The sequence below is a fragment of the Typopeltis vanoorti genome, chromosome 15 (assembly GCF_054136105.1).
Source record: "Typopeltis vanoorti isolate ZY-2024b chromosome 15, IOZ_Tvanoo_1.0, whole genome shotgun sequence".
Taxonomy (NCBI): Eukaryota; Metazoa; Arthropoda; class Arachnida; order Uropygi; family Thelyphonidae; genus Typopeltis; species Typopeltis vanoorti.
Window position 1 is genome coordinate 13,271,019 of NC_143563.1, and position 22,874 is coordinate 13,293,892.

Consider the following 22,874-nt stretch of genomic DNA (forward strand, 5'->3'; position numbering starts at 1 on the left):
ATTTTTTTTGCATGCGGGCAAAATAAGTGACTCACCTAAATTATGATCTTTTATATTTTTTGCTATCAGTTCTGAGACTTGATAAGAAGCGATTTGAGCTTTATCAGAAACAGTCATTATACTTTTAAAAGAATTTGCCGCTTTCGTTTGCTGTTCAGACAATCTCTTGAAAAAACTTACAGATTTATCTTGTAAATTAGAGTGTATAGTTTGAAAATGTTTACTCAATTTACTAGAAAGCAATGATTCATTTGCATTTTACATCCACATAATAAAAATAGCGGCAAAGGATGATCTTCACTTCCGGTCCAAGTGAAACCAAAGCTTAAATAACTTTCATTATATTTGCGAGTAGGCCGCGATTTTCCTTTCTTACTTGCACTTAACTTTTGCTCACTTCTAGAATCAAATTCTTCAATATCACGCTTCTTTTTGAGAAATCTATCCATTTTATTTGGGTGTATTTATCTGAAAATAAGTAATATGCACATAGCATCCACTTCCAACACTTTTAAAATAAGTAATATACACAACAAGAATAAACCATATTCTTGTTCTCTTTGCAAGAAAAACCGCTGTTAATTAACATAATAATGATGTGTTGACAAAAAGAGCGGTATATCCGTAATGAAAAGGTATAATAGAGTAACTATATTTATTTTTATATCTGGACACATATTTCTCTGGAATACCATAGGGCACACCCGGAAATCTTCTAAGGCGCATCAGTGCGCCCTGGCGCACCCTTTGAGAACCACTGCATTAACGGAAAGGGACTAATATGAGGTATACAGTTGTTTGCTAATGCAAATATAGGCAGGGAAATTAGATATGCTACTGCTATGCAGCATTTAAAGATTCATTTGCATTACATGGAAGGATAATGGTTATGAATTCAATGTTAGTAAATGATAGTTATGCAGTTTGGCATGATGCTACATCCCAGAATATTTTATTGGTGGAAGTATGCTTAGAGTATTTAATGAGGCTATAATTCCATATTCGAATTATAGTTTATATAAAATTGAAGTTCAAAAGTCACATAGCAAAAGTGGTAAATACAATTTAAAGTGAATATTATAATAAAACGAACGTGGACATGTAAGTATATGGATGTCATTTTTCCTCTTTGGAAGACTTTGATATGACTTCACCTGGTTTACTGTACGAATTTTATCTCCATGGTTCCAACGAGATAAAATTGCTGTGGAAAGGCTGCAAAGACGAGTTGCAAATATGTCATCGGGATCATGGAATGTATATTATGAGGATAAATTGAGAGGATGTGGACTGGAACTGCAGACACACAGACAGAAGAAAGAGTGGTGATATGGTAGAGGTCTATAAACAGGAGAAAGCGTTATCGGATAACCGATAGCATTTTTTGTTATATGGAAAGTGAGGAAGGATATAAGGTGGCATTGATGGAAGTTAAACTTGCGTGCAGTTTAGGAAAAGGTGAGAGCTGGATGTTTGCTCTCATAAATGGTGAGCAAGTGGAGTAGTTTAGTTATTGAAATAGCAGGCGTATCTAATGTGAATGAATTATACAGACGATAAGACAGCAGGTGTGGGTGATTTACACTTCCCTTCAGGAAACTTTGATCTCTCGTGGTCTAATCATTATTATCATAATAGCAATATCATAATGGAACTGACATTATTAGTAATCAAACATGCAATGTGACATAGAAATTGCGATAAAAAAGACAATGGGAAAATTTAGATCTAGTTGCAATGATGAAATTAGCAGTTTTCTTCAAAACTAGAATGCAATAATGGAATTCACCAGCGATATTCAAATTGTAAATTAATTTGAATGAAAATTGTTAATAAAATAATTAGAGAATGTTTGGCTGTTGCAGTCTTCTCTATCATCATTTGAGGTTATTGTGCAGGAAATTATATGGACTGTTTCCACAGTATCTGTTGAATTCACACTTTGGTGAAGTTGATCTGCAGAAGAAGTAGCTTTACAACATTACTGAAATACAATAATCTAGAAGGTTATTGCTCAATTGCCATAGAATTAGATGTTGTGCACTTTTGATAATAAACATTTGTAATGGATGTGATACCATATGCTTTTAAAAAGTTTTCATAAAATTAATATATTCCTGTTATTTAATGTTAGTCATATTAATGCAGAGGCGTAGCTGGGGGGGAGGTCCGCCCCCCCGACGGCACTTTGAACCTTTTTAACTTTTGTTAATTATAAATTAATTCTAAAATACAGTCTCGAGAAATCAGTTTCAAATATTGTAATACTACTGCAAATTTTCCTCACAATTGCTGTAAGTGTTATTAGTTGTGAGAGGAGTTTTTCTAAATAAAATTGATTAAGAATGACCTACATTGCTATGAAATAGACTTAGCAATGTCATTTGAAGTTTTACTTCAAAAATAAGCATAGTGTTTTAATTTATTTCCCTATAGTCGTTTTGACTTTTTATAGTGTTTTTGGTGTGTATTGAGAGAGACGCCAAACTCAGGCATCGTCCCGGGCGGCAAAATCTCTTGCTACACCACTGTATTAATGATAATGTTTATTTTAATAAGACCTTGACAAAGTCCAGTAATAATGGAAGATTAATTCTGATAAATTCCAGATTTTTGTTTCTTTTAGATTTACCACTGACGCAACTTGGACTATGAGACCAATGTACGAGTTACGTTTGTTTTTATGGACATGAATTTTCTATTTTGTGGTATGAAAAACGAAAGCTTCCTGAAGGAATATCCTTCCCGCTATGAGATCAGCTAACTCACTCCAGTTGAAAAGCCCTGCTAAAGTTTCTTAGCGTCCTAGGCAAGATTCGGACGAATTCAGATCTTTACATCTAAGGATCATCGACTGAGCTAAGGAGGTTCTAATATGATCTGCAGTGACAAAAGAAGGAACTTTGCATTCTGGAGTTCGATTTCATTCTTAAAGAAGCTGATCACAACTTTAAATTAAGATTAGAACATTGATTTATGAATCGTTTTGAATAATAAGGATGATATCAGATTTTAAGACCACACTTTGAAAATAAAAGCAGCCATAATAATAGTTTGGATCATTGTAATAGGTTAAAAATGGATAAACAATACAAAGAAGTGATTCTTACTTGCCAGTATATTTATACCCATATCTGTATACTAGGGTAATCGTAAGGTAATTCGAGATTTAAATTTTTTTTCAATATGTTTCACGAAATGATATCAGAATTGAGCATTGTCTCATTCCTATCACCGCCATCTACTGCCAACCACCACAAACATTTATTTGCAGTGGGGGAAAAAAGAAAAGAAAATTTACCTCTTTGATTTTAAAAGGTAACAAAACTTAAAATATTTTTCATAACAATCAACAACTCTTTCATAAAGTTTTTGTTGAAATTCTTTCTACAAATAACTATTCTTTATATATATAAATATATATTCAAGTAACATTAATTGTATTTTATTAAGCCCTAGTTTGATTTATTAACTTTTTATTTTAAAAATTTTTATGTCCGTACTCTCCACCTAGTGGTTCTTATAAATAGCTCTTGTGTTGCTTGCTTTCGTGGTACGGGGCGTTAAAGAAGAAGTAAGGATTGTTGAATTTCTTTCTATAAATAACTATTTATTGTATATTTATATAAATATTTATATATATATATACAAATATATTTTCAAGTAACACTATATATTTTCAAGTAACACTAAATTGTATTCCATTAAGCCCTAGTTTGATTTATTAACTTTTTAAAGATTTTTTTTTTATCGTGTGTGTGTCCTGCCCCGCCACCTAGTGGTTCTTATATAAATAGTTCTTGTGTTGCTTTCTTTCTTGGCACGTGGCGTTAAAGAAGTAAGGATTTTCGAAATTTTAAAGTTAAAATTTATTTTAAAGTATTTCGTTCTTTTAATTTTTATTTTCGTGCTCTGTTATTCTGATAAATTCGCTATGCTTATCAAGTAAAAGCTGTTTGAGACGTATCTTTTAAATGCACATTTGGTATAACTTGCTCTGTAGCTCACCATTTCACATTTCTGATCTTAGAGATTAGATTCTAGAAAAGAAACAACTATAGCGATATGTTAATTGGGTATACTTATAATTCACTGTCAAATGGTTGATATTATGTATATTGTAAGCAAAGAACATTATCTGATTTACAAATTACTTCAGTGTTGACCCAAGATTCTTGTATTTACCGATTGTTAATCATAAATCTTTATGAAGTAGTTTGGTATAGAAAACTCCGGACTCTTCCGAATAGTGTCCGCATAGCTGGCAATAATTTTTTTGCAAGATTTTGCAAATTGTGGATCTTATTTCCATTCTCATATTAGTTAAGTGCTAGTTTTTGTCAAAGATAAAGTTGTAGTAATAGTGGACCAATATCAAAATGATATATGCCACCAGTGTCAAGTACCGGTTGTAATATTCTCAGCACATGGACGCCAGTATCACAAATGGTACCACAGGCTGAAAAAAATTGTGATAGTAATAAAATTTGCACATGCAGTGACATCATACTGTAGTATTTATTAACAGAAATTTGGAATATTATTTATTAACTAAACAGTCATGATCAAGTTTGTATTTTCATGAATCATAGAATGGTGTTGTGCTGTGAAAAATCGCCACCTCACTTGTTTACCATGCACTCAATTTTTGTTCTCATTATTTGCATGTCAAAGAAATTTTCATCATGAAATGTTATACCTTGATGGATCCATAGATTCAGAAACTCTACAAGAATTTAGGTAGCACAGTTTCCATTCTTGATATAAATGTTTTTATATCTGATGGAGACATGAAAAGTTGCAAAGTCTGTAGTATTGGTGCTGTATGTGTGGAAGAGGGTAAGAAGCATATAATGTATTCACATGATTCTTATCCCCTATATGATGCAAACTACTGGTTACTTGCCTTTGTCTGGATGCATCTCCTCCATAAACTGCTCTGCTCTGATATCCATCAGCCACTCTAATCAAAATCATGAGATTCAGATCTCCATTGCAATTAGCTTCAATTTACACAACAGAATTCTGTGTGGAATCCCATCAAATGCCTTGGCATTTGAGAAAATATATATATCTACTCATCCAGTCTTCTTTCATAAATTTCTCCAAATACCATACCTTAACTCTTGAGATACCGATTGGCCTATAATTTGCTACTTCTGTCTTGGAGTCTCCTTTATGCAAAGGGACTTCTTTTGTCCTCTTTCCACTCCATTGCTACCTTCCCAGTACTGAAGCTTAAATAGCTTCATCAGAGGACCTAATAATTCCCTTTCACAATCTTGTAATACATGGGCTTATATGCCATCATGGCCATAATTAAATTGCAGTTATGTAATATTCCAAGCACTTACAGTTCTTCAGCATCCATTCTTCTATCAATCAATGTCGCATCTGGTATTGCATTGTCACCACCTGGATGGTACATCCTTGCAAAATGATTAGTTAGTAACTCAGCTATTTGGTTTGCTGATTTGCTTTTATTACTCTTCACGCTGAGATGGGGAGGTAATAAGGAAAAGGAGTAAGAAATAATTGTCAGACATACAAATATATTTTGGGAAATTTTGGAGAAAAGAGCAAAGCTAATAATGGCAAATACCTGTTTAATTTCTGCTTAGGATATGCACTGGTTATTACTAACACAATGTTCCTACATAAAAATGTGCACAAATTTACATGGAAAGAAGAGGCAAGGAATAAGGAAATTCTCATTGATTATGTTATTGTTGATAGTGATGTTTCTCACTGGTGCAAGACACCAGAGTGTACAGAAGATTTGAAATTGGAAGTGATCACCATTTAGTCTCGAGCAGGATAAAATTGAATTTCATACTGAAAAAGGAAACATCTAAGAAAGTAAGAAAGTGAATTAAAGTTGAGCAGCTCTTGGAATGTGAACAGTAGACTCCAATACACTAACATTATTCAAGAAACACTGAAAGAGTGAGAATAGGAACCAAACCTTGGAGAGTTAGTGATAAATCCTGAAGAAAACATTGATTAATTCAGCCAGAGAGGCATGTGGTGAGGTCGTCTGCAAGGATAGAAAAATCAGAACTCCATGGTGGACACAGGAAGTTAAAGAGACAGTGAAGGAAAAGAAAAAAGCTTATCAAATGTTTCTGGCAAATAAGTCAGTGTGTGCTCTTAGAGAATACAGAGACAAATGCAAGAACTAAACACTAAAACTAGCTAAACAAAATTCATGGGAAAACTTTGGTAAAAACATAGAAAATAAATATCAAGGAGGTGGCAAAATATTCTGTAGGCTGTTGAAAAAACTCAGAAATGGAGGAAAGAGTGCTATAAAAGAGATGATAAAGATGACATGAAAACTGGTGTATGGAGTTGGTGACAGCACAGTAGTAAAAAACACTCAACAGGCTGTTTTAGTATTATTTATAACACGCAATTACTACAAGTTTGCAAGATTCCCTGACTAAATTGAATAACTGTTGTAATAGATATGGTATGAAGGCATTAAAAAGACAAAGACAGTGAAAATAGGTAGAATTGTTGAAAATGTCAACTGTGTTGTGAACAGGGAACCTGTGGAACAAGTAAAACATTTCAGCTACTTAAGCACAATTTTTAGTGAAGATGGTAAATTAAATATGAAAATAGACAACAGAATCAACAAAGTCGGTATGGTAGGAAGTCAACTGTAAATAAATTTAATATAATACAAGACAGTATTCAAACCAATTTTAACTTGTGGATCTGAGAGTAGGTTTAGAGGTAAAACATTTGACCAAAGACTGCTGACAGCAGATATGGGAGTCCTGAAAAAAATTAGAGGCATGAACAGATGGCATCAATGGTAATATGATATTAAAAACAAGGATATTACTAAAGAACATTGTTAGCATCCAGGAATGTGTTAGCACAGCTAATCTCAGGTGGTATGGTTGCTTTACCCTTTCTGACCTGAATTTTTTTTTTCCAAGTGAAAAAAATTTTTCTTTCTATTTATTTTGTCTTTAGGTCTAAAAAAGCAAGAGTATGAAGTATTTTGATGAAAAATACATTTCAAGATAGGAATTCTGACCGACTGATTCCATATGGAATCATTTATATTCTGGTAGCAAATTTTCAACTTCTGAGCTTATACTTTATAATCCAGTATGTGCATATTATTCTACTAAGTCATAAAAACCAATATTGGTAAGATTTATATGTATAATACATACCTGTTATATTAAAGAAATGGAACTACGACGTACGATACCAATTGGAATCATTCGCCACATATATGGGCTACTAAAACCAAGACAGATAGTGATTCCAATTGGAATCATTAGGGCAGAAAGGGTTTAAACAGAATGGAAGAGGAAAGATTAGCAAAACAAATGTTCTCTGCCAGGTTTGCAGGAAAAAGACCCAGAGGAAGACCAAAGTATAGGTGGATTGATATAGTAAAAAGTGCCTTAGAAGATAGAAATATAAGATCTGATAATTGTGGAATCTTGACAGGTAACAAATTGATTTGGAGGAAAATTGTGGATAGGAAGTTAATAATGATGATGCAAGTTTTTCATGGAGTACTGTCATGACTCGTACATGCTTTGAGGGTACATATCAGGAATTTGATGATGAGATCCTGCATTCTTTCTATATGATTGTTCCATTCTTTTTCTGTTTTTGAATCCAATCTTTTATTAGCTATATTTTACAATTTTCTCTTGATTTGTAGCCTGAATTTGTTTATTGTTACATTTTGGATATTTCTTAATTTTTTCATCTCAATAAATTCAATAATTTGCCTGTTTATGGTTGCTGCACATGTTTCTGGTTCATATATCAGTACTGGTCTGATTACTGGTTTATAGATTGTTTTTATTTCTTTACTTATGTTCTTATTCTTCCAGATGAAGCTGTTGAGACATCCAGGTATTTTACTAGTTTTTACTGTTTGTTCTTGTACTTTGTTTTTTGTGATGCCATAACTGTTTCTTTCTTCTTAAATATTTAATTTTACTAACTTCAGTTATTCTTTCTTTAATTTACATCTTATGGGTTTTTTTGGCAACTGTCATTATTTATTTATTTATTTTTTACATAAGCAAAGTGGATATTAGATCCAGCATTATTTCAAAAGCTGAATGTGGAAACTATGAAAGTTTTGTAAGTTGACCAGAGAGCTTAGGTGCTGCCCAAGCATCTATGTATTCAACTTTTAGTCCATTTTGCTAAGGTTTCACTGGTCTGACAGCTGCTTCAAACTGTTTTTTTTCTTCTCTATTGATATCTTTATATTTTTCTTTTCTGGTGCATTATTAAATGAATTTTGTGATCTTCATAGGTCTACATTTTCTGCTAGTAAGTTTATATCATCATCAGCATATCCAATTACTCTTAGTTTTTCATTTTTAATTTGTATTCCACATTTTTCCATTTTGTTTACTTCATTTATTATTTGTATGTTAACTGACAGCATTAAAAATAATGTTTAATCCTTTCTTAGTGCTGTCAGTACTCCATTAAACTTCGAACATTATATCCTCTTATGTTGAGCCCATACACAAGAAGTTGGTTGATCAACTTATAGTACATTAGTACTGTGTATGGGTCCTGGCATCTAAGAGCTAATACACAGATAGTAATTATTAATGGTGAAGAGAGAACACTCAAGACAGTATAGTAAATTGAAACTATCTTTACTTAGGCAATTGACTGGCGTTTCTGTAAAGATGTCAGAATACAAGAGTAATTCTAATTGCATTAACTAAAAATGAAATTTATTTGAAAAGAGCCCTTTGTATATACAAACGTGTCAGTCCAGCACTATTCTCCACACTAATGAATCACTGCAACATGCGTCAGCCCTGTCACCATCAATATGTTACAATCGGAGCTCTCAGTGATCCTCATTCCTGAGCTTTGGTTCATTCTTTTAGATCTTTCAGAAGCATCCCCAAAAATACAATTACTAAAAATAAAAAATAGCATATCGAAAGTATAATATTTTATTCAATTCAAAATCACAACTTCAAATTCAACTTCTCCACACTAATGAATCTGTTTTCAAAAAAGTTCAATGACGATGCCATCAGGGGCCTAATTTTGCTACCTCACCGAAAGAAGCCATGATTTTGCTACCTCACCGAAAGAAGTGCTGGTGCTAGACCTAATGTACAACATAGGACACAGAATCTGACACTTAACTTTGGAAATAGCCAACATCAGACTTGTTATTTGATATTGCCAATATTCTATCCCAGTCTTCTCGTCTGAGAAGTAATCCATCTTCTGGCCATTTTGCTGCTCTCAGGAAGTTATAAAAAGATAAAAGTATCATCATCACCAGAGTGGATAAGGGTAATGCCACAGCCATCCTTATAACACTACTGAATATATTTGAAAAATGAATATTCTCTGAGATTGCTCTACCTACAACCCACTAGATTACGATCCTGTAAAAATGCAGGCTAAAACATTTAAAATGCCTACTTTAAAAAAAAGTCTTCCTGGCCACCTGACATCACAAAAAAAACTCGAACCCTTTGGTTCTTGCCCATTCTCCCTCTTCTGGATATACGATTTACTTAAAATTCACAAACCCAGTTCCTTCCCTAAGACCTACAGTAGATGCCACTGATGATTCATTTAACACTTAACTCTTTTTCCTTCTGATATCTTAGATCTCTTTCTTTTGCCATCATTTCTGGTTATTTTTCTTGGATGAACAAATTTTACAGAGGAAACTGCAATAGGTTTTCTCCTCTCATCCCAACTTGCCAATTTTTATTATTATTATTATTATTATTATTCAGGCCTCCATGGAGTCCTGAATAATAACAAGACTCATCATGGGAGGCCCTTCCTAGAAAACCAAGTCTATCACATCACTCTCATTGACACAACTCATTGACCGTTCTTGCTCTCACCACTCTATCAGGCTATGCATTCCATGGTTCAACCACCCTCCACACAAAGAAACCACTCATCATCTTGCACACAGCTCCTTTTGCAACTTCCAGGGATAGTCCCTTGTCATTGCTCCTTCTTGCTGTTCCACCAAGTGAAAGAACTCCTCCAGTGTCAGCCCTGTAACTACCTCTCAGGTAGTTACAATAGTCTAAGTGTGGTATGATCATGGTCTTATATAATGGAATGATAACTCTTATCTCTGTAGGTCATCATCCTTCTCATTGCAGCAATCCTCTGGGTTACCTTCACCACCTTTGCAATATGTTCCCTGAATTTCAGTTTTCTATTAATCATGCTGCTAATGATATCAGATGACTTGAATCCAATTAGAGTTGAGACCTATGATTGTAGTACTACTACTACTAACAGTATTTCATGTGGCAGTGAGTTTGAAGCCATCTGGTGTGAGGTTGAATCTAACAACATCAATTAGTGAGATGTTGTTACAGACCTGGTGGATTGGTTACTAGTGATGAAGAAATGCTTCACGAAATAGAAAAGATAAGCACGAAAAGAGTAATCACTAATTATCCAAATAATTGATTGGGTAGTAGTAAATCTTATGAAAAGAATGAAAATGCATTTATTGAGCTGTTGCTGGACAACGTCTTCAATCAGCCTGTGATGACAGAAGAAACTCGGAGTCAAACAGTGTTAAATTTGATTATAGTGTCAGAGGGTGTTTCAGTTAGACGTAACTATTCTGCCTCTGGTTGGTGACAGTGATTGTTCGGTACTCACTTGGAAAGTGACTAAGTTTATGAATGTTCATAAAAGGTTACATGCTGAACTACAAAGGAAATTATGACCAACTGAGAAGTATACTGAGTTCAGTGGTATGGGATCAGTTGCTGGATGGGAAGAATATCAACAGTGCATAGGAAGCATTTAAACAATACTTAAATGATGCGATATCAGAATGTGTCCCAAGAGTTCAAAGAATAAATAGGGTACGAGTCAAATGGATATGTAATCTTATTAAGCAAGAGATTTGTAAGAAAAGGATGATGTGGAAGAATACCACGTGCCTTAAGGATGATGTCGATTATGAAAATTATAACAGCAGGCTAGAATACTCATGTGTTGTACAGAAAGCAAAGCGAAGGCTGAATATGAAAAGAAACTGGTTCTGCGCGCTAAAGACAACCCGCAAGAATTCTATCGATATGCTACAAGTAAAAGGAAGAATGAATATGAAAGAATAACTCTTCTAAATACATATGGCGTGAGGGATATAGATGGAGAAGAGGTTGTTCATCTAATGCAGGGTTTCTCAAACTCTACGACGGAACACTTCACAAATCCTGAAATGTTCGCAGAACACTTGGTTATTTTGTAATGTATTAATTAATAATTAATACATTACATATATTATCAATTAATACAATACATTAATTATCAATTAATTAATAATTGATAATTAATTATTAATGATTGATAATTAATTAAACATCAATTAAACCATCATTAAATTAATTTGTGCTGATTTTCATTGACATATCCCATTCTGATCACCAAAAATTTTTAATATTATAAGTACTTAAGAGTGAATGCAGACTTTTTCTCCTGTGTGCTGGATTTGTAGGTTTAGGTAAATATAAATAAAATAAATGAATAAATCTAAGCATTAAGAAAAAACAATCATTTATTAATGACTCGGATGTTTTTGGGTCTTTGAATTACAAATTCTTTTGATATCAGGCACAATATTAGAAAGTTGAATTTCTCATATTTGGTCTAGCATCGAGTCTGTTCCTGGGCTTTGATTTGGTTGCAGCATAATATGAAAGTCCTGCCTCGCATAAATATGTCGTTGTAAAAGGAAGTAAAACCAGAATAGCTAGTTTTGACATGCTGGGGTACTCTTCTGTTAAATTTGTCCAGAAATCATTTATTGGCAGTTCCTTGTATTTTTGTTTTAAATCAGAGTCACTAATTAAGTCAATTAGATTCTCATAGTCACTTGCACTGAAGCCTACTGACTTAGCTGTCACTGTAAATGGATTCAGAACCCAGCAATTGTCCTCACTAGATTTTGGAAAATATTGCAAAAGGGTTCATTGCAAGTGTTCTAAAATTACATTAGATACTTCTTCATTTACTTCTGAATTTATTTCAATCAAAAATTCATGCAAGGTGGGAAAACAATCAAAATTATTCTGTTCAACTGTAGAAAACCAGAATTGCAACTTCCTATCGAAAGATGCAATTTTATCTCTTGTGTTAAAAATTGTAATATTCTTTCCTTGTAATGATAAGTTAATTTCATTTCACTTTGTAAAAATATCTGCCAGATACACAAGACTCATCAACCATGAAGAATTTCTTAATAATTCAATAAAATTTTGTCCTAAATTATGTGACATCAAGAAGACCATTAACTCACTATGAAGTTCAAAAAGCCTCAATAATTCTTTTCCTCTGGGATAGCCATCTCACTTCGGTATGTAATAAAAGTGCGTTATGTGCACTACCCATTTCATCGCACAAAATTTTAAATAATCTGGATTAAAGTGGTCGAGATTTTACTAGTTGATCATTTTTACGGCTTCATCCAAAATGGTTTTTAAATATGTAGGAATTCTTTTTGTTACCAGTGCTTGTCTATGCAAAACACAATGACTTTTGGTGGCTATTTGCAGTATACGTGTTACAACTCCGTTCATCTTTCCGACCATTGCTTTAGCACCATCTGTACAAATATCAATACACTTCTCCCAACCGATTTCCTGTTTTGTAATATAATTATTAATACAGTTGAATATATCTTCTCCGGTATTTTTTTCTTGTAGATATTCGCACATGAGTAAATCTTCTTTGATACTTTTATCAAATATGTAATGAACAAACACTAGTAATACAGCAAGTTCTGCAATATCTGTAGATTCATCCATTTGCAATGAATATTCACTGCAAATGAATTAGCTCTTTTTCTATGTCAGCAGAAAAATCTTTGATGCGGTGTGAAACAGTATCATTTGATAATTGTACTGCATCTATTTTTTTAGCAAACTGCCCATTTAATATGCATGATACAATGTCTTTTACACAAGCTTAATTAGCGTCTCACCAATTGTATGAGCTTCACCATGAAGTGCAATGCGGTAACTCACGCGAAAAGACGCCTCTGTTGCATTTTCAGTTGTAGCAATTGTAGCCATTTGAAGTTTAGATTTTTCAAGTGAGTCACGTCGTCTTTTAAAAAATGTATATCTTTTCCTTTGTAATCAGCGTGTGTTTTGTTTCGAAGTGCCTACGAAGTTTAGCTGGAGCCAAAGAACTGTTTACTAGTATTTTATTACATAAAACACACATTGCATCAGGAGCATGTGTATTGCCAATACACGTAAATCGATAATTTAAATAACTTTCATGGTACTTCCGTTTTGGTCTGTTCTTAGATGACTCTTGTTCTTTAATATTAGCTTTTGAAGAAATCGCAGTTTGTAATTCCATATCTTCTCCAATCATATGAGTAGATGTGTCAGCAGAAGTACTTGCTCCTGTCTTTAAACAAGGATCCATGGGTATTTTTTCAATAATATTCAAATTCCAATATTTGGTATAATAAAAACAAATAGAATTGTGTTATAAAAGGTAACTTTAGTATGAAAAACAATAAGATTATAAATAAGAAATGTCGAATAATATAAAAGTAAATTGAATAATGCAAAATAGTAAAAAAAAGACTACAACAATCAAAAGTAAACTTGTAAGAAAAGTACTAAACCGTATCAAATAATATAAAAGCAATTGTAATAAGAATGATTTGATAAAATGTTCAGTAACAAAAAATAAACAGTTCAAAATAAATCAGATATTAATTATAAAATTAGTTAAAATAGTAAGAAGAATTCTTTTTTTTTTTTAAAGTCACCTCGCCTACTCCCTATATATGGGAATAAAAAGGCGTTAGCTGATTTCTTTTTTCCCGAGGGCCTGGTCCAAACAAATTTACTTGTAAATACTTTCCAAAAGTTTTTAAAAGTTCATACATTAACATAAGTATTAATAATTAATTATTGCATAATCATAAAGAGTATTAGTACACTTGTGTATAGGGTGTGGCATGTTGACAAATATAAATTGCATTTAAATTAGTTATCAATCACTGGACCAATGAAATCTTGTGGCATGTCTTAGTTTCTTCAGGCAAACATCATTAAATTAATTTGTGCTGATTTTCATTGACATATCCCATTCTGATCACCAAATATATTTATAATATTATTATAAGTACTTACGAGTGAATGCAGACTTTTTTCTCCTGTGTGCTGGTAGTTTCCCCCTCCTTTTGTACATCCTGGAGATCTTCGTAGGCTTGATGTGGATGACTCACTATCCGCTCCGTCATAAACACCTTCAATAAGAGATTTCTTAATACCAAAATTAAACAAAGTGCCTTGTCTCTTATTCATATTAGGTTTTAACTCTGTATTCCTATTACTTTTAAAAAAATCATGGCACTCCGGTTTCAGAACAAACACTTACATACTGCAATACGAACTTGTGAAGAAAGTATTCAGTAGTAATAGATTTGAGAACCAGATACAGACTACCTTGATCTTCAATTTCAGTGGAAAAATTTTCTTTACACTTACTTGCTGATTGGTCACTAACATTTGCAATGCAGATGTTATTTCGTTCAGTTTTGAGAGCCGCCCATTGACGTAATCGGCTTGCAGGCAATATTTATGATCGGTCATAAACGGTGGTATTCTCTTTCCCGATTGTTGAAAGATTTCAATGTGTGAAAATTAACGATAATTCATGAATATTTCCATGTTTAAAAATATGCTGCCTGGTCACTGACATTTGCTACACAGATGTCATTTCCTTCAGTTTTGAGAACGGAGGATATGACACCAATTGTTGTAATGAGTTTGCAGGCAATTTTTATGACCCGTCATAAACAGCGGCATTCCCTTCCCCAAATGTTGGAAGGTTCGATGTGTGAAAATTAACGATACACAGATGTTATTAGGTGTTGTGGGTCTGAGCTTTTCGACATATTCATGAATATTATTCTCCTGAGAATATTTTTACTATAAAATATTTATTCATGAAAAATGCTTAGAAAACTAAAATGACAAATTCCGGAACTTCTTGCGGAACACCTATTCACCTTCCGCTGAACACAGTTTGAGAAACCCTGATCTAATGCGTGCCCATTTTGTTAAAAGGCTGGTGTACACGACATGGAGTTCACTGCTACCTCTTCACTGGATAAAGAAACTCAGGTGTATGAGGACAAGGTATTAGAGCTGTTGCATTGAATAAGAATTCAGTAACAAGGACTGATGGGATTAGCATATGTTCTAAAAGAGTGTTCAGCTGAACTTGCTATTCCTTTTACCAGGCTGTTTATAATATGAGTCTCAGAACAGGGATGATTGTGCAGGAATGGAAAGAATGTATGGTAATTCCATTACACAAGTGTGGTGCAAAGACCGATGTATCCGACTATTGACCAATTAGTATCTGAGTAGTGGTGGTGAAGATTTTGGAAAAAGTGGTTAGGGCTCTCATTCAGAAATGGGTTTACTAAGGGAAGGTCATGTTTTAGCAACTTGCTTACATCTATAACAATTACCATTGAACTAGACAAGAAAAATGGATACACCATTATACTTTTGGATTTTGCTAAGGTTTTTGACAGATTACAGCATGGTAGACTCATAAATTGGAGAATGTGTTTTTGGATTATAGAATATTTGTGTGGATAAGAGGATGGCTGACTGACATATCAAAAAGTGGTATAAGGGGGATGTGAGTCGGCAAGATTTAAGGTACTAGTGGTGTACACAAGGATCAGTGCTTGGTCCACTGTTATTCAATCTGTACATTATTGATATTGGAAAGGATTTGACAAGCAACATCAGCTATTTGCTGATATGCTGTATTTGCAGAATGATTTTGAATAGACTGGAATTGTTGACATGGGAAAATGGATGTCACTAAATGTAAAATCATTCACTTCGGTGTGATTAGATATCCAATGTCATATTATATTGGTGGAATTATACTAGAAGAAACTGATGAGGCTAGGGAACTTAGAGTATTAGTAGATTGGAAGTTGAAGTTCAGGGGCCATGTAGCAAAGATTGCTAATACAACTCGAAAGATAATTGCAATTCTGAAACGAACTTTCACGTCTGAAGATAAGGATGTCATTTTGTCTCTTTACAAGGCCTTGATAAGACCTCACTTGAACTATTGTGAGCAGGTCTGGTCTTCTGGTTTCTGTTGTGATTCTGATATATTGGTGAGAGAGTACAAAGGAGAGTGTTAAAAATCGTATCAGGATTGTAGAATACGGAGTATGAAGACAGATTGAGAATTTGTAGACTGTAGACACTAGCAAACAGGAGAAAGAGGGGAGATATGATTGAGACTTACAAACTTTTGAAAGAATCATTCAGGATTTCAGTTGATGAAATTTTTCGATTTATGGAGGGTAGGGAAAGGACGAGAGGGCATCCTTGTTAGCTGAGAATGAAGGCCGCTAAGAAGGGGGTGAGGACTAGATTTTTCTGTCATAGGGTTGTGCATGGTCAAGAGAAGTGCTGTAGACCACTAAGTAGAAAAAGAAATAAATCTAAAGCAACCACTACTGTCAGCCTTCATAGACAATCAAGGAAACAGACACACAAACAGAGGTGAAATGGAAAAAATAATAAAATCGTTTTATGAGAACCTTTACTCATCTAAACAAGTAATCACAGCTCCAGTACCAGACGAAAATTTGGGAAATCTGGAAATACCATCTGTCCTACCTGAAGAAATAAAAATGGCTATCCACCATATGAAATATGACCAATCACCAGGAATTGACGGTATAAAATCTGATGAATTAAAAATGGGTGGACAAATACTCTTCAAAGCTCTAGCAGAAAGGTTTACCCGATATATACAATTAAGGAAAGTGCTTACTGAATGGAAAACATCAAAGACCATAATTCTGCATAAAAAAGGTAATAAAGAAGACATCAGTAACTACAGACCTATCTGTCTGTAGCACAGACATAAAATATTTGCCAGAATCATCCTAAACCAAATACAAACTTCCATCAATGAAAATAGCTGCAAAGAACAGTCTGGTTTCAAAACAGGCTTTTCAACAATAGATCACAAACTATTACTCAGCTAACAGAAAGATACAGAGAATACCAGATCCCACTTTGTCTTCTTTTTATAGATTTTAAAAAGGCATTTGACACTGTTGAGCATAATGCAGTATTCCAAGCTTTAATAGAATAAGGTGTAGAAAAAGCATACATCCAACTCATAAAGATATCTACAAAGAAAGCACAACAAATATCACCCTTTTCAATCACTCGATTAAAATTAACTTAAGTAGAGGAGTATGTCAGGGTAATGTCTTATCACCTAATCTCTTCACATCTCTGGACAGCATAATCTGAAAAATTGACATGAAAGATGGAATAAACATTGATGGTGAAATATTAAATATCCTATTATTCGCCAATGATGTAGTATTAATATCTCACTCACCCAAACTCTTAGAATCAATGCTGAATAATATAAGCCAAAAAATTGGATTGGAAATACACCCTGACAAAACAAGATGGATGAAAAACAAATACTGTAAAGATCATACTCTAGAATCTCACACCTTCGAAAAAGTTGAAGAATACATCTACCTCGGCCAGTCCATAAAAATGAATAATGATATATCAAATGAAATAGCAAAGAGAAAAAGAGCTGCTTGGATAGCCTTCAACAAAATAAAATCAACAATTACCAACCAAAACAGATATAGACATAAGAGCCTATCTTTTCAATAGTCACATCTTACCAGCATTAACTTATGGCAGTGAAACATGGAACACAACTGTAAAAGAAGAACAAAGCTTAATAACAACTCAACGTGCAATAGAAAGAAGAATATGCAATATAAACAAAATAGACCACGTAAGACGTACAGAAATCAGGAAGGAGTCTGGACACAGATATAATAAAAACAGTCTACAACAGCAAAAGAAGATGGGCAGGACATCTCGCCAGAATGAGAGACAACAGATGGACAGTCAGAGTTACAAACTGGTATCCAGGAAATACCAAAAGGAAACTTGGAAGACCAGCCTTAAGGTAGGAAGACCGAATGATTAAGAAAGTTGGAAGAAAATGGAGAAGAAAGGTCCAAGACAGGAATAGCTGGACTCTTTACAACCTGCAGTCATGGAGAAATCCTGACTGAAACCACAGGTCCATCAAGGTATGGCGGTGCATGATTGGAATGGATTGTCAATGGATATTGTAAGTGCAAGCATTTGAATTCTTGAATTCAAATATGAATGAATTCAAGAATAAGTATGATAGCTGGTGTGTGTGTGTAGTATGTGGCCTCTCTTGATGAGTTGCAGACTTCCTGGAAGTCTCTCTTAATAATAATAATATATTTTGTAATAATATAATTTTATTTATTTTGTAATATTTATAATATTTTATAATAATATAATTTGTATAGCTGGTTGAGTGATTAAGCCATTAATACAACTTCAAAATTTCAATTTTTATTATTTTATTTATTTTTTTTCAGAGTTTCAAGATGTCTAAAGACTTGCAGTGGATGATTGTTCGCAATTGTTCTAGTTTTCTTGTGAAGAAACGCAATGTCAAGAAATACTTCAGTACAGTAAGTTTTCTTTGCTGAATTATAGCAAAATAATAACTATAGAATTACATAAAATTTTTGTAGATAAATCCACGTTTTATCTACAATGCACTGAATTCAGTGGAAACTAAACCAAAGTATTACACAAGTTTCTTTCTTCTAAAAGACTACAAAGAACGCTGTGAAGCACACATTCACAACCTAAATCTGAACGAAAACAATTGCCTAAAACTCAATTTTGGGAAGTTATGCTAACCAGTATTCATCATTGATGTGTTCCATAAGTGTAATTAAATAATTAATTTAAAAATAATTAAATAAGCAGATGGATCTATTCTCCTGCAGCCAATATTGCATGTAATATCACATTTTTTCAATTAAATTGTTCTTTTTTGAGTTTAGCATTGACAGTGACTATGAAACTTAGCTGAAAATTTTACAATAGAAAATGTAAATGTTTCTGGTATTAATATTTTATAATGAATTCTTCTGCTGACATCTTGATTTTCAGACAAATTCGTTTGCTTTACTGAGAGCATAATTTCAAGTTAACATCTACATTAGGAAAGAAACTCAAAAATAGCAAAATATACGAATTGATTAATTTTTCTGGAAAGTTGCAGGAGAACTCGGTTAATTCCAATTTGTTGCAAAATTGAAGTTTTTCATTCTTCTCGGGCACATTGCATTTACAGACGTGCAAGTTTTTTGTTATTAATTAATCAGATCCGAGAAGCAGAGCAACTTATTTTTTATCAATTGCAATATTGATGCTGACTGTTTTGATTCTGTTTACAAGATTTCTTGTAAACAGAATCAAAGACTTGGCCAACAAAGTTTTTTTTATCAGTTAAGCAATATCATATTCAGAAGTTGAAAGTCTATTGAATAAGAAAAATTCATGTATTAATATGTTCAACTCCTCAAAAATTGTCGTTTATCTAGTTATGAAATATCAGTTTTATCCAAAGGTTTAGACTACAGTATTCTAATCCAAACAACATACCAATCATGTATAATTTAGGCCTTCGTAAAGGCCTAAATTAAACTCAATAAAGGCCTTCGTAACTTCATATAATTTAGTGAGCAAAATTAGATTTCAAGCAGCTTATATTTTATTTAAATCAATACCTTTCAAATATAATCTATCTAGAAGAAAAGAATTTCAAGCCTTATCTTCTCTAAAACGTGATAAAAATGTAATTATTACTAAAGCCAACAAAGGTTAATCAGTTGTAATTCATGATAGGAATAATTATTTTAGAAAACTTAGTCTTCTACTTTGAGATCATTCTACATACAGAATCATTGACAGAGACCCTACACAATCACAAATCAATAAACTTAATAGCCTCTTGGGATGAAGAAATAGTAAAGAGGCTAAAAGTTCATCATGCATTTGCTCCAGTGCTGGTATGATGGATAGCCAGTTGAATAATGTTCAAACTATTTAAGTTATGGAAACTGCATAAAGAAGATGCACCATTAAGACTTATTGTGAACTGCCTAGGATGTCCTACGTATAAAATTCAAAATATTTATCTAATCTTCTTTCTACAATTACTGGAAATTCTGCTTCCTTCATAAAAAAAAAAACTCAACAGATTTTAAGAATAAAATTTCAGGATTATCCTTACAACCCACAAATCTTTTAGTTAGTTTTGATGTAGTCTCACTTTACAAATATATCTCTGACAGATATGATTTGATATCCTCCAGATATTGTAAAATTATTCGATGTGTTTGCTGTATGGAACTCCTCTTTGTCTGATCTTCATGAATTTCTTAGAAAAATTAATTCATTTAACCCAAGAATCAAATTTATTCTAGAAATAGAAGACTACAATTGTCTTCCTTTGCTGGATGTTCTCATTCTATGTCAACCAAATGGCAGTTGACAGTTTCTCAATATATAGAAAACCAACTCATACTAGTAAATACATAGATTCTAACTCTCATCATCACCCTTGTCTAAAATATGATGTAATCAAATCCTTAGTTGACAAAAGTCATAAAATTTGTTCTACAAATTCTCTTTTAAACAAAGAACTATTTATTATCAGAACTACTTTTAGTGTGCAAATGGTTATAATGTAAAAACTATCCAGAAAAAAATCAATAATTATGGCCATCATCCTAATCCTCCTCAAGAAGAAATTACCAGAATTTGTATTCCATATGTTATGGCAATTTCTGAAAAAAATAGCAAGATTATTTCATCAGATTAATGTACAATTGCTTTCTGTCTCAAACTTAATACATTCTTTATCTCACCAAAAGACAAATATCTTCTATCGTATCCTGGAGTTTATGGAATCCCCTGCAAACCATGCTTTATCTACAAAACACAGAAACCAGTTGAACAAAACCAAAGTGTTACACAAACGTTACTTTCTTCTAGAAAGACTATAAAAAAAGCTGTGAAGCACACATTCACAACATTAATCCGAACAAAAACAATTACCTAAAACTTTCTAAATTTTGGGAAGTTATATTAACCAATATTCACCATTCATGTGTTCCATAATTGTAATTAAATATTGTTTATCATTTTAAAATAATTAACTACATCAATTTATTGTCATTTATTTTGAATATGTATTAATGCAGATGGAGCTATTCTCCTACAGCCAATATTGCACATACTATCACATACTTTCAATTAAATTGTTCTTTTTTGAGTTTTCTTATAGCTGCATTGAAAATGACTATGAAACTTAGCCAAAAATTTTACAATAAAAATATTAAACATGTTTCTGGTATTAATATTTTATAATGAACATTAGACTATGTTAATGGCTTTTTCAGATGTTTTGGTGCAAAAAGTTGTGTCTAATAGCTGCAAGTTTGGTGGTTTTGACTATCCAAACTTTGAGCACATTGAACCTAATTTAAGGAAATCTTAAGTTTTATAATTTAATTTTGTATGTGAAAAGTATCTCATTTTATGTAACTGCATTACAACAGATGCATTTTGTTGTCTAAGACAAGCCTTCTTGATAATTTTTGTGACTCCATATGGGTTCCAAAAAAACTTAGCAAGATTGATTATTAGCAAAAGCATATAAGTGTTATAACTGAAAATGTTGAGATGATTATGACCATTAATAAATAAAAGCAATAAATAATCACATTACACCTGTAGCATGTTGATGCTATATGTGGACTCGATTTTTTTATTATTGAAAAAAGAAGTTTTTTATAAAATATTTTTTTCATTGCCTAAAAACCCTTTCCAATAGATTCTGAAACTTTTTCAGATCAGCATGTGTGCTGTGGTGTCACATTGGATGATAAAGTTCAATCTCGAGCCTGTTAGGTGAGAGATGAACATCCTTTGTTAAGGAAATCTTAAGTTTTGCCTTTCACACACTAAGTTAAAATACAAAACTTAAGATTTCCTTAACAAAGGATGTTCAGTTTCCTCAAAGTTTGACTAGTCAAACAGCCAAGCTTGTAGCTACTAGACAAATAAGATTGTAATGATACTACTTTTTATATCAAAACATCTGAAAACTTGTATTAAAGCCATTAACACAGTTTAATATTAACTAAACAAAATAATGCACCCTTTCTGTCAATCATTCCAACTTCTCAAATTCTGGCTCTGAGTGAAAACAAAATGTGATATTATTAAAGATGTCTAGCTCTTATATCCTCATTATGCATTGGAGTTCTGTTGGGCAATATTTTATATCAAAGATTAAAACATAAAACAGACTTACGTGAGAAAAGAATTTTTTACCCTACCCGAGGCATTCTATGAAATGCCATATGCACATTTTATTTAAATACTTCTTTCCGAAACATTAAAACAAGGCATCAGTAGACTTAGAAACATAAAGAGGATACAAGTTAGTTTTACTTGGTGAGAATACATTTAATTCATCCCATTCATATTATATATATGTGTGTGTGTATGTGTTGCACTTCAGTAATTTCTTCACAGCTTCTAATTTAACTTCACATTAGAATTCCTGCAACAACTTATTTCAAGTATAATGTGCAGTGTAGAGTTCTTTCCTTCCAAATAATTGCTTTAAAAGTGTAACTTTCAGTTAAAACCCAACCTGTTTTGGAAGGTCATCTTATCTTGTCTACATTTTATAAACTACACAAAAATGCTTTTCTCCATAGTAAATCAGCTGAGTAATGACTTCAGTTATACACCCAGGTTCCTATTGTTCTGTATATTTCTTCATCAAATTCCTGTTATGTACCCTTAGGGGGTGTGTATAATGTATAGTGTTATCATAATATCAAAAAATGCTTACATTATTACCAACTTCCTATCAACAGTTTT

The 22,874-nt window shown here is 32.8% G+C and overlaps 1 protein-coding gene across 1 annotated transcript in view; it reads left to right on the top strand.

Annotated features, from left to right (window-relative positions):
• Positions 1–3,789: 3,789 nt before the first annotated feature.
• RpL28 (ribosomal protein L28) overlaps positions 3,790–22,874 on the top strand; it is a 43,643-nt gene continuing 24,558 nt past the window's right edge. Inside the window, exons 1-2 of the mRNA XM_090405316.1 lie at positions 3,790–3,838; positions 18,497–18,592. Of these exons, the coding sequence (XP_090261442.1) occupies positions 18,506–18,592 (87 nt within the window). The 5' untranslated portion in view covers positions 3,790–3,838; positions 18,497–18,505. The remainder of the gene's footprint in view (positions 3,839–18,496; positions 18,593–22,874) is intronic.